A 13,814-nucleotide genomic window follows, 5' to 3' on the forward strand; every position below is an offset into this window, starting at 1 on the left:
CTTTCCTCTTCACCTTCCTAAGGGGGGGTCGTGGGATTCTTAAGACCACGTGAGAGGAGTGCTTGGGCATTTTCGGCTAACAGGTTTTCAAGAGTTCCCCAAAAAAAGTCGCTCACGACTAATGCATGAGTCCATGACTACCTCAAGTGTGCCAAATGTTGCGCAAATCCTTCTCGACTGAACACCCTTAAGTGACTTTATTGTCCCGTTTGCAAATAAGAACTTAGGCACCCTCTATGATGGAGAAAATCCTTGGGGAGTTGTAAACCCCGTCTAGAGGGAAGATTGTTTTGGGTTCCACACAAAAGCAAAGATCCCACATAAAAAAGTGAATGGATGTAGAAGGGCTTATAAGGACTTAGGCACCCTTCCCTTAAGAGCTAGCTTTTAAGGGTGATTTCTAAGTCCGAATAGATTCACTTACACTAGAAAAGGTTAAAAAAGAAGTTAATAACATAACTGAACCTTCTCTACAAATGAACAATCCTTTATTCTCTCCCATAATGTATGTGAGATTATGTGACAGATTAAGATCTAGCTTGAAGTTGGTTCACATAAGAACATTGCAAAGCCATGATTAAGTGCTTGCAGAAGCCATAGCTCCATAGGAAATCGGTGCGCCTACGAAACCTTGCGACAGATCTACTTCGCCAACTTCATCTTCTCCCTCTGTTTCCCAAAGGAAACTAGCATATGCAGCATGAACAATGCTGTTAACAAGAAACATTACACTTTGGTTAATGATCTTGAATTGGGTCTGTTACCAAGTATTGAATTTAGTAAGTCAGGGAATAGGAGTGCAATCAGGGTCGAGTTAAATTCGAATCAACCTGAACCTGATCTGTTTCGATAGTAAAAGCTCAACCCAAATTCCCGAAATCGACCAGAGTTGCAGGGGAATGATCTGGTGTATAAACTAGAGTGTAGAATGAAACTCTGAAGTGTATGATCTATATCAATGATCCAAACAATTGGTTCACATGCCCCATTGGCTAGAAGATTATCAATTTAAGAAATACATACCAATCGGCAGGAGCAGCTTGAACTGCTTGCTCAAAGTAGCTGGAGGCTCTTTCTTGATCATGGTGGAGCTCCCAAATCAATTTAGCATACTGTGAAAGGATTTCACCATCACCTGGTTCTGCGAGAATGGCGCGTGAGTAGTATTCCTCTGCTCTATGATAATCTCCCTTGGTCTGTCATTAAACAGGAATCACATTAGTAAAAGTCGAAAGGTAAAAAAAAAACTTGGGATCTAATGTAGAATAATGGCCAATTCCCTTTCAATGTAAGCAACAATTTGCAGAACATGAAGAGAAACAGATAGTTAAAATTCTAAAGAAAGATCGGTTTAGCCTGTGTCCCAACTAGAAGGTGCTTTGTTGGCTTTATCTCTGCTTTGCTACGAAAAAAGGGGATCTCAACAAGGAGACTTAAGGAAAATCTATGTAAAGAAAGTCCTCCTGGAGTGCAGATTATCAGAGAAGAATCCTTAAAAGACAACATATAATCAGAGAAGAATCCTTAAAAGACAACATATTATCAGAGAAGAATCCTTTTAGGCAGAATTATCAGTTTTAGTAAAAAAGCATGTATCTTTCAACTTACGTATATTTAGTGGCGTAGCCGAAAGAGCGAAGAAGGAGTCGAGGTCGATCAATATCAACACCGATCTTAATAAACCTTCGAATCCATGAAGGGCGCTCGTCGAATCCACGAAGAACGTGATAAACAACTTTCTCTACCAAGAAAGAAGAAAATTTATTTATTTCATAAAACAAACATGAACTCTGCAACAACCCTTGCAAATTGGCTTTTATAAAAACACTAACTTCTTCTCTAAGTAAATCTTTACTTTCTAAAATTATTTGAAGCCAATTCCTAAATTAGACTTAACTCATATTCCTAAATGACTAAGTTTCTAAATCTACATAGACTCAAATTATAAGGCAACAAGCCATATTCGTCTAAAACTACCTAATAGATAGAAGGAAACAAATAACTAAATAAAGAAACTCTATTTATACCCACTACATGCACTTATTGGATTCTTGGGACACTTTCTAATTTTTAACTTTGTAGCCAAAAGTAGCGGCCACGTCATTCCCCTCCACTTGAAGAGAACTCGACCTCGAGTTCATTGCTGATATCGTTACATAATCTCCAACTTCAAAGACCTTACTAAATTGACGGTTGGCCCTTTCGGTATTGTACTTAGATTTGGACTCGACGAGCTTCTTTTTCTTTTTTTTGACACCTTTGTAGATTCGCTTCTTCTTCTTCTCCTTCTTTGATTTGACAATGGATTCTTTTAGTGCCAAACATAATTGTCGCTCCACTTGAAAGGATTTGGGGTCCTCCTCTACTTTTGTTGGACACAAAACTTGATGCATCACTAAGTATTGCTTGGAAGCACAAATGGTAGGAATGAGGTGTTATTCCATATTTTGCTCCTCTTTATGCTCCTTTATATTACACTGCCTCAGATCGTCACCAACGGTTAGATGTGTAGTACGCCGACCACTTTGGGGACACAGATCGGATTTGTGATCCAATTGGTTGCACTTGTAGCACATGATTTGTTGCTCGAATTGTGACTCGTACGAATCATGACATGGGACTTTGGTCGTTGCCGAAGTAGAAAGAACATCTCCGCATCGTCTTCCTTATGTTGGAAATGCCTCGGCCGGCTTGCTTGTCCCAACAGGAAGGTCCAAAGCCACCTTAACTTTTGCCATCTGCTGTGTCTCTACCACGGCTTGACTCATGTAAAAAGTCATATGATCATAATCAATGGGTAGAAACCTCTCACAAAGAATTTGACGCATCCATGCCCATGTCCGGATTGGTCGCTTCCCCATTCTTGTACGTGAGAGTTGTAGTTGATCCCACCATGCCAAAGCACCTCCCTTGAGTTTGATGGCCACAAGTTTCATCTTTTTCTCCTCAGGAACTTCCATGTACTAAAAAAATCTCTCGACCGTTGCAAGCCAATCAAGAAAATCTTCGATGTGGAGTTGGCTATTAAACTCGGGCAAATCCACCTTAATACAATAATCGCGATTACGAACTGCGGATTTCGGAGCGCAGTCACGGATATACCTTGGATGGATGATATCTTCGAATTCCTCATCGCTAGAGTAATAATCGTTAGGAAAATATGTAACTCTAGGGTCGGAGCGTGGAACTCGACCTAGAGCTTGAGCGTACCGTTGCCGATCACCGTCGTCGATGTGGGGTTGCTTGCGCTCAATAGGATTAAACCGTGCCAATTGCTTCGCTATTTGATTAACGGTAGCCTGGAGAGTGTTAAACATCGCCACCGTCACGGTTTCTTGATTTTCCCGTTCTCCGTGGGAAGCCATGTTTGGAACGTAGCAGGGCTCTAATACCACCTGGCGTAGCCGGAAGCGCGAAGAACGAGTCGAGGTCGATCAATATCAACACCGACCTGAATAAACCTTTGAATCCACGAAGGGTGCTCGTCGAATCCACGAAGAGCTATTCTTCGAATCCACGAAGAACGTGATAAACAACTTTCTCTACTAAGAAAGAACAAAATTTCTTTATTTCATAAAACAAACATGAGCTGTGCAACAACCGTTGCACATAGGCTTTTATAAAAACACTAACTTCTTCTCGAAGTAAATCTTTACTTTCTAAAATTATTTGAAGCCAATTCCTAAATTAGACTTAACTTCTATTCATAAATGACTAAGTTTCTAAATCTACATAGACTCAAATTATAAGAAAAGGCAACCAACCATATTCGTCTAAAACTACCTAATAGATAGAAGGAAACAAATAACTAAATAAAGAAACTCTATTTATACCCACTACATGCACTTAATGGATTCTTGGGACACTTTCTAATTTTTAACTTTGTAGCCAAAAGTAGCGGCCACGTCATTTAGTACTTCAAAGTCAATATAAATCATTAAAGACGAACACCATATGGTAGTAAAATACACTGTAAAGCTTCATTGCCTAATCAAGATCTTTGATTTAGGGATTTTCAAACCTGATCACTTTCCATCACTAAATTCTATGAAAATTGAAAAAGAATGACGTGCATAACTTAAAAAATTTATGAGAAGTCTGGACTTAAAAAATTGCTAATAAAAAAAGTATAATCAGTAGAAACAAGTAAAGGGGAAATCACAAACTTAGAGGTTAACCCTGTCTGCAAAATATTTCTACCCAAAACATTTCTAGAAGATTTTCAGGTCCAAATTTAGATGTGCATAACTTTTTCATTTCAAATCCAAATCAAGTAAAATTTATGTCCCCACCCATAAATTCTCTTGGATGAGAGGGTTATGGTTTGTTTTCTTTGAAGGGTAAGTTAGGGATGTGAACTTTCTTTGGTTAATCTTGAAGAAGAAAACACTATTGGAATATAAGAAAGAAACAAACTAATGTGAATAGCACTGTCTGCTGTTTGGAAACGTAAATACGCACCCCACCGTTTATTCACAACTATTCGAGTATTTAAGACTTTAAGTACATGAAGTATTTAAGTACATGAAGATAGTTGAATCTCACTTGGTTACCACAACCAAGTTAGAGATAAAATCTAACTCTTCTGGCCTTATCTTCTAGAAGTCCAGATAAAAACAAACTCTTCTTAACTTGCCTAATGCCTAATATAGCTACTGATAAACCAACCTTTAAAAAAAGACCAAATAAAAAAGGACTCTTAGGAGTCGGTGGTGATAGTTCACAGGGGATTTCATTCTGAGGTCCAACTTTAGATGTGCATAACTTTGTCATTTCAAATCGAATCAAGCAATAATTATGTCTATGCTAAGCTCTTGATGTAACCCACTAACAAGATTCAGTATATTCAAAGACAACAATTTATTTCAGTCAGAACAAAAAAGGATCCAAATCACTAATCTGTTTAGAGATGAGAAAAAAAAGAGATAGAATTTTGGATGGATGAATCTCACCTGGTACAAAAACTGAGCATAGTTCCTTAAAAATAGAGCATCACAAGGATTTTCTTCCACCATTCTCTTGTAATACGTCTCCATATCGGACCCATCACCACAACCATTACAATCCCCCCAAGAAAAACCACCCCCACCACCACAACCACCACCACTTGAATTCATATCCAAAGCAAGATCACCCACATCAATCCCAAGCCCTCTTGCAAGAAACAAAGGACTCTCAATCCCTTTCATACTTAAAATTTCTTCACTCCCTTCTAATTCTTCCTCAACCAAATCCATCTTCCCATTAGAAAAACAAAAATCCCCTCCAAAAGATGTGATATTCTCTCCAATTGTAACACACCTACTCAACCCAATTTCTTCCTCTTCTTCTTCTTCTTCTTCTTCTTCATCTTCTCTTGAATTATACACTGAAAAAGAAGGAATAGTCTCCAATACAGAACTGGGTCGTCGTGAAATTCTAGTTGGGTTCGGATTATGGAGTTCGTCAATGTCGGACTCTGTAAGACCCGCTAAATTCCCATCCGATCGGGCCCTTCTGAACCCTCTCGGACCCATACCGGATTCTCTATCTAAATCGGACATTCCAACAATGGAGTGAGAGATGGAATGAAAACTGGGTTGGGTACCATGGAGGAAGGAGATCTTCTTGAGATTTTCGGAGCCTGAAGGTGGTCTATTGTTGTTTTCGAAGTTATTCGGACTCTCCGAGAAGGAGAAGAGAAGGGATCCGAGAACAGGAGTTGAAGAGCTTCTTAGCAACATCTTGAAAGCTGTGAGGAATTTGCAAAAGGTAGCAAAGTTAGAATCAATCTCTCTGTATTTGAAGAAGATATTTCTTTTGAAGAGTCGCTAAAATAAAGGAGTATCTATTTAAAAAAAAAACTAGAAACCGACGGTTGAGGGAAAGGCATACAGCTAGCAATCCATATATCTAGATAAAGGACAGTGTGTGCTACCATTTATCGTATACACCGGTTCAACAGTGTATATTCTTTCGGTAGACACAATTTGTTAGCTGTATATACTCTAAAGTCCATGAAAAGGGATTTTTTAAGGTTACTTTGGAAAGCGATTTTCCCTGCTGTTCACGAGTCCACCGCGTTGAACAGTTAGTGATAAATTCACAAAAAGGAATTGTCTTATACATTTGCATCCCCTTCGTTTTGGTAAATGCAGGCGGGTGAAGATATCATTTTGATGGGGTATGACATTTTCACCCCCCCCGAATTACATATGCGCCCCTTTATTCCCTGATTTGACGTGAAAAGTGCGCTTTTTGATGTCAAATCACGGAGTAATGGGAGCGCATGCGTAATGCAGGGGGGTGAAAATATCATCTTCATTATATTATATTATATATTTCTTTATATTTATATCTGACAATGACAGAAACTCAGAAAGATGCACGTCGCTTCTTTAGAAAGAGGCGTCTCAACGCTCTTCATGTGATGGGACAAAATACCCAGCCTGTTAGAGCAATAGTGGGCCCCACTTTTGATTCATCTAAACCGTTCATTTGAGAGGACTTGGTCTAGATATTCTTTAACCCAAATATCTCGCCAACCATGGGAATCTGACGTTGAATAATGTGTATTTTTTGTCATTAAATGTGAACAGTTGATCTGCACAGTCTTTGTAGCAGATCCAAAACAAGGTGTACAAAGCGTACAGTTCAGATCAATCAAGGGTGCGACCCATTATGTTGTAGTGGGCGCAAGGCATTGTACTACATTGAGGTCCCACCCGTATTGAACCATGCCTCATCATTCGATTGATCTGAGCCGTCCACTTGAAAAATATGAAAAGTAAATAAAAAAAGGGGAATGCTAGATTGAAGGGAGCCCTTTCACTTGATTTTTGCAAGGGCTCCCTTGAGTCTAGCATTCCTCATAAAAAAAACTATACTGTGTAAAATAAGAACATGCTTGTTATATTGCATTATTGGCGTGCTGATATTGAAAATGGGAGTGCCGATATCATCTCCCATCATCAATCCTAATATCCAGTAACGTGCATTCTTCCAGATGAATGTCTGACCACAAAAAATGCATGCTATTTGGATTTAGGATAGGATGATTATCAATGATTTTAAAGCCACAGGAGATTCAGCCCAGAAAGGACTGTTCAAATCAATTAACGGTGGGACCCACTTAAACAGTGACCCCCGGGAGCATTCCAGAGGCATCCCAACCATGGTTAGCAAAAGCATTCCTCAGGCATCCCAAATTCCCAACCATAGTTAGCAGAACATGCGTTGGCGAAAAAACAGGGGAGGGGATAAATTCGAGTTTAATTCGGTATTAGTTAAAAAACAAACGTAGTAAAAATAAATGGAAACACAAAAACAGTGCATTTAAATTTTGGCAATGATAAATCCACACCCCATATAGGATAATTCGCACCCCTCTAAAGGAGGAGGATATGTGTCGTTTTTCTATGATCCAGATCTAAACCAGTAAAAGTGGAGAAATAAAGAGAGAGAGGAGAGTCATACTGATTAGAGAAGAGAGCCAAACCTTGCAAAAAACAAAGAGAGGAAAAGCGAGCGAGCGAGCGAGCGGGCAAGAAAATGAGGGTGAGAGGGGGGCTTATAGAGGAAAGGAGAAACACGGTTTGAAAGGTGGCGAGAAGGAGAAGGAGAGGTGAGGTTGATTCCAGGAAAGTTCAGTTTGTGACGAGTTTGACGCATTTCGAAGGTAAGATACTCACAAACGCACATGGAAAGAAAATAGAAAATTCTCTTGTGTGACTTCGATCGAACACGTGGTGCACCATACGCCTTGTAAATTGATGAGTCGGGACCTTTCTCTAGCCATTTACTGGAGAAGAAAGATGCAACTAGCAAAATTGAAATTGGTTGTGAGTTGTGAAGATGGGGACTCTTTTTTTTTTTTTTTTTTTTGGCTATATCGAACACGTGGGAAGTATTCTTCTGATTGATTTATCGAATTGTCAAAACTGGGAATAATGCCCTTTCATGCCCATTAAATTTATTCGTAGTATAGTCCGGTGAGGGTTCTGATCATCCAATCGAGATGATTTTTATTCACATATTTACGTTGGGGCCCAAGAAATGAACGGTTTGGATATTCTAATTGGTCAATTTGAGGGGTGAACACTTAATTTGATCATATTAAGCTTGGATTCCAACTATCGGTAAGATCAAAAGCAACTAGTAATGTAGTATGACTACCGGCCCCCCTTTTGATGCCGACAAAACTAGTCGTTATTTATAAATAAGATAATTCTAGGGCGCTGATATTCAACCCCCCCTGCCCGACGGCTGGCTAACGTTAAACGTTATGATACGTCACTTTCCCACCATTTGACCGGTCTCTCTCTCACACACACACAACAGGAACAGTTGGTGGGCCCAACAGAAACCGTTGGTGGAATGGTGGCCCCATCTTTAAAAAACGTAGGCCCCGCCCATACCACTGTAGGATAATCCAAACCGTCCATTTGATGGGCCATATACGTAAATAGGTTGCGTCCCAAAATATCATTTCATAGGCTGATCCTAGCCCTCTGATCTAAATAGAAACTACATCTTATGCAACCTCTATAGATTGTAGGGTTGTGATCATCCTATGGAAATGAATTTTTGGGGCACAACCTATTTACATTGTGGCCCATCAAATGAATGGTTTGGATCATTCTATGGAGTTGGTCGTAAAGTAACATTAAGGCCCGTCCACAACATAGGACAATCTAAGCTGTCCATGGTTTGGATAATCCTATGGAGTTGGTCGTACAGTAACATGAAGGCCCAATCGTAGACCCCACCGATTTTTTTCAAATTGAAGCGTACCGTCCACAACAGAGGATGATCCAAGCCGTCCATGGTTTGGATAATCCTATGGAGTTGGTCGTACAGTAACATTAAGGCCCAATCGTAGGCCCCACCGATTTTTTTCAAATTGAAGCGTACCGTCCACAACAGAGGATGATCCAAGCCGTCCATGGTTTGGATAATCCTATGGAGTTGGTCGTACAGTAACATTAAGGCCCAATCGTAGGCCCCACCGATTTTTTTCAAATTGAAGCGTCCCGTCCACAACAGAGGATGATCCAAGCCGTCCATGGTTTGGATAATCCTATGGAGTTGGTCGTACAGTAACATTAAGGCCCAATCGTAGGCCCCACCGATTTTTTTCAAATTGAAGCGTACCGTCCACAACAGAGGATGATCCAAGCCGTCCATGGTTTGGATAATCCTATGGAGTTGGTCGTACAGTAACATTAAGGCCCAATCGTAGGCCCCACCGATTTTTTTCAAATTGAAGCGTACCGTCCACAACAGAGGATGATCCAAGCCGTCCATGGTTTGGATAATCCTATGGAGTTGGTCGTACAGTAACATTAAGGCCCAATCGTAGGCCCCACCGATTTTTTTCAAATTGAAGCGTCCCGTCCACAACAGAGGATGATCCAAGCCGTCCATGGTTTGGATAATCCTATGGAGTTGGTCGTACAGTAACATTAAGGCCCAATCGTAGGCCCCACCGATTTTTTTCAAATTGAAGCGTACCGTCCACAACAGAGGATGATCCAAGCCGTCCATGGTTTGGATCCTCCTATGGTGTGGTTCGTACAGTAACATTAAGGCCCAATTTAGGCCCCACCCATATTTTTGAAAATGAAGTGTACCGTCCAGACCATAGGATGATCCGAGCTATCCATTTGATGGGCCATAACGTAAATGGGTTGAGCCCCCAAAAGGGTTGGCCCATCAAATGAATGGTTTGGATCATCCTGTGGTCGTAAAGTAACATTAAGGCCCGTCCACAACATAGGATGATCCAAGCCGTCCATGGTTTGGATAATCCTATGGAGTTGGTCGTACACTAACATTAAGGCCCAATCGTAGCCCCCACCGATATTTTTTCAAATTGAAGCGTAACGTCCACAACATAGGATGATCCAAGCCGTCCATGGTTTGGATCATCCTATGGTGTGGTTCGTACCAATTTAGGCCCCACCCATATTTTTGAAAATGAAGTGTACCGTCCAGACCATAGGATGATCCAAGCCACAATGTAAATAGGTTGTGCCCCAAAAATCATTTCCGTAGGATGATCACAACCCTACAATCTATAGAGGTTGCATAAGATGTAGTTTCTATTTAGATCGGAGGGCTAGGATCCGCCTATGGAAATATATTTTGGGACGCAACCTATTTACGTTTATGGCCCATCAAATGGACAGTTTGGATTATCCTATGGTGTGGTATGGGCGGGGCCTACGTTGTTCAAAGATGGGCCCACCATTCCACCAAGGTTTCTGTTGGGCCCACCAATTGTTCCTGTTGTGTGTGTGTGGAGAGAGAGAGAGAGAGAGAGAGAGAGAGAGAGAGAGAGACCGGTCAAATGGTGGGAATACGTTAGCCAGCCGACGGGGTGGGGGGGAGGGGGGGAATATCAGCGCCCTAATTCTAACTTGATCTTATTTGCAAATAGGATATTGATGCAACTTAGAAAGCCATTAATAATATTTTTTTTTCCAAAACTATGATAGCCATTATTTATAAATATAGAAAACGGTTTCTACACATGGGTGTAGATAAGTTATCTACACACTAGCTTAAAATACAGTGGGGCTCACATTGTTTGGGTGATCCAAAGCATTCATTTGATGGGCCCTCACATAGATAGGGTGTTCCCAAAAAATCAACTTCATAGGATCATCCTAACCCTTCAAAACGTGGAGGCAAAAAATGGATAGATTTGTGAAGGTTGATAGACGTCCATTTTACCTCAACAAATTGTAGGGTTGGGATGATCCTCTGGAGTTGATTTTTTGTGGACACCCTATCTATGTGAGGGCCAATCAAATGAATGGTTTGGATCACCCAAACAATATTCCCTCCGCTGTATTTTAAGCTAGTGTGTAGTTTCAAAATTATTTTTAAACAAGATTATAAGAAAATTTTCCATAGACGCCCAAAGAGCACATCCTAAATCAAATGATAATTTGAGTGTAAAACTCATAAAAGAAAAGAACTTTTATAAACATTGTTTTTGTTTTCGTTAAGAAAAATGATTAACTTGGCTTGCCTGCACGGGCGATCGGTCCATGAAAATTATTGGGCATCGCAAATCAGGACTATTTCCCTTGATCCCACGATCATCAGATAATCCTATAACTTTGATCAAGCATGATCAAGAAATGCCCTTTAAGATGTCTTAAAGCCACTGCATTTGCAACCCTTAATGTTGGAAATGAGATCTCCATTCCGCGTCTGATTTAGCCCAAGTTGATTTTGCTATGATGGACCACCCGATCAATGGCCATGAAAGTCTGCACCTGCGTACAGTCATTGTTGTTCAATCTTAGATTATTGCTACTGATATTGGCACTACCATATTTTGATAATTGCACTAACTCACGTTATCTTTTAATAATTAACCGGCTACCAAAGGTTTATTACAGTTCCCAAAAAGCTTTCGCTAGCCAATTTAAAAAGAAAAGACAAGGTTGCAATTATCGAAAAAAGGTACGTAGTGCCAATATCAGTAGCCAAAATTTAATATTCCAGCTTCAACGTCTCTATTTTTACCTCATAGCAGCACATTTCTTGTGCCTGAATCATGTTAGTTGTTTTCTTTGTTGTAATAAATAGTTTCCTATTCTACAGCAAGGCCAAGCTGTAAATTCTCCCTCTACTCCACCAAAATTAGACAAACCCCACCTGTCAGTCTAAACCAAACCCACGGTTAAAAACTTAACTACCTTTCCATAAAACCAGCTTCAATATAATTCTTCTCAGGTCCCTCTATTCTCTCAATTATCCTCTTCCTCCTCGTTTTGACCGGGGAGAGGGGAGGGGCGCCGACCATGACGTACCTTCTTCCTCCTCCCATTCCATTCCAGCTCCTGGAAATCAACATAATCTCTGCCCAAGATCTCTCTCCCGTCTCACGTGCCATGCGCACATATGCGGTAGCGTGGGTCCACGCCGACCGCAAACTCTCCACCCGAGTCGATCAACATGGCCACAACGACCCCACATGGAACGACAAATTCATATTCCGCGTCGATGATCTCTTCCTCCGGTCCGAAACTTCCGCTGTCATGATCGAAATCTACGCTCTACGTTGCTTCCGCGACAGCCATGTTGGCACCGTCCGCGTCCTACTCAGCAATCTCCTTCCCCCTCAACCTCCCTCCTCCCGACCCTTCCCGTCGGGCACTCGATTCGTTGCATTACAAATCCGTCGCCCCTCCGGCCGGCCTCAGGTGTTGGATTTTTTAAAAGTATTTTATCTTGTAAAATACAAAACTGAGATTTTTCAAAGAGACACTTCATTTTTTGTGAAATGGTATCCGTGTTCGATATTATTAAAATATTTCATCTTGTAAAATAGAAAAATGAGATTTTTTGAAAGAGACACTTACTTTTAGGAAATGATTTCAACACAAACATATTTTGATACATGCGCTTACGTATCTTGTCCTTTAGTATTTAATTATCTCGTAAGTGCTTTTTGGGAACCGTAACAACCCTTTTACAGCTCTAAAAGGGTTGTCACGGACATACGGTTCCAAAAAGCATAAAGAGCTGTAAAAGGGTTGTTACGGTTCCAAAAAACACTTACGAGATAATTAAATACTAAAAGACAAGATACATGAGCGCATGTATCAAAATATGGTTGTCCTGAAATCATTTCCCTTGCTATTTTGTGAAATGGGAGTATCCTCGGAACTTATTTCAATGGTAGCCCCATGTGGAAATTATAGTCTTTAGGCTTGCCTTGAGTATTTCTGTTTCTTTTCTCTAAACAATTTGTTCATCTTCAATACTAATTACTCCTAACATCAGGGAATCCTCAACATCGGTGTAGCCATTCTAGACGGGTCAATGCGAAGCATGCCACTCTATTCACACTTCCCTACTCCTGCACTCGGTTACCGTAATCTCATGGGCGAGTCACACCACGACCCTAACCACAGTACCACACAACCACAACTTCGTCGTACAAAGAGCGATATAAGGTCCGAAATGGGTGCCGATGATCACACATCCGTCGTGGAAGGGTCCGAATTCGCGGCGAAAGGCGGGTCTGTTTGGTCCGAGTCGGTGGGTCCAGTGGTGGGCCCACCGTCAGTGGTAAAGAAGGGTGTCGATGAGTTGTATTCGGAGGAGGATAGTTCGGTATTGGACGGTTGGAGTATGGCCACGGAGGATCTCAAGACGAAGCTCGAGAGGTGGCGGACGGAGCTTCCGCCGATTTATGATCACCGTGGTTTCGAGAGTTTCCCATCAGCGGCGACGACGGCAACGGTCGATAATGAGGTGCACCGGCACCGGCGGAGGAACACCGATGTTGGAGGGGGTTTGTTTTCGTGCTTTGGTGATTCGTTTGGGTGCGAGTGTTCCATTTCATGTGGTCTCGCCCCGAGGAAGAAGCCCGCCGGAGCAGGGAAGGTCCATCTAAGCCCATCCGATGTTAACGATGGTCGCTCCTTCAGAATATAGCCAAAATGATTCGGAATGAGGGGAAAAAGGACTCTGACTGCTAATGTGCACCGGTATACGTACGCGTTCTTATCGTACGCTACGAACCCGTTTGATGACTAAAATATTCTAGCGCTTCATTTGATTTTTTTCGTTATCGTAGAGCGGGGGTGTAGGATAAGGCCGTGGACACCGGCGTGAATGATAGCGTGTTCAATTCCATTGCGAACCTTTCTGTTGTTTTTGTTTTTCCTTGTGTTTTTGTTTTGGAAAGGGAGAAAAAAGGAGAATGCACGTGCGAATTTATCAATGTACGCCGTGTAGGAATATGTAAATGAGGAATACTATTTTTTAATTAATTTAATAATCTGACTCCGGAGCTGGAATTTTTTCTC

The 13,814-nt window shown here is 41.1% G+C and overlaps 2 protein-coding genes across 2 annotated transcripts; one reads left to right on the top strand and one right to left on the bottom strand.

The window, feature by feature from the left end:
* Positions 1-433: 433 nt before the first annotated feature.
* Positions 434-5,876, bottom strand: LOC143860788 (uncharacterized). Its single transcript, XM_077371603.1, has 3 exons — positions 4,953-5,876; positions 1,024-1,196; positions 434-710 (listed from the first exon to the last, which is right to left on the bottom strand). The coding sequence occupies exons 1-3, from the start codon at positions 5,721-5,723 to the stop codon at positions 578-580; spliced, it is 1,077 nt and encodes a 358-aa protein (XP_077227718.1). The 5' UTR covers positions 5,724-5,876; the 3' UTR covers positions 434-577.
* A 5,848-nt stretch (positions 5,877-11,724) lies between these two features.
* Positions 11,725-13,814, top strand: LOC143862288 (uncharacterized). Its single transcript, XM_077373308.1, has 2 exons — positions 11,725-12,200; positions 12,784-13,814. The coding sequence occupies exons 1-2, from the start codon at positions 11,799-11,801 to the stop codon at positions 13,438-13,440; spliced, it is 1,059 nt and encodes a 352-aa protein (XP_077229423.1). The 5' UTR covers positions 11,725-11,798; the 3' UTR covers positions 13,441-13,814.

Source organism: Tasmannia lanceolata, unplaced genomic scaffold, assembly GCF_043159265.1.
Source record: "Tasmannia lanceolata isolate RefF3 unplaced genomic scaffold, GAP_Taslan_0.1 ptg000037l, whole genome shotgun sequence".
In the NCBI taxonomy this organism is placed as follows: domain Eukaryota; kingdom Viridiplantae; phylum Streptophyta; class Magnoliopsida; order Canellales; family Winteraceae; genus Tasmannia; species Tasmannia lanceolata.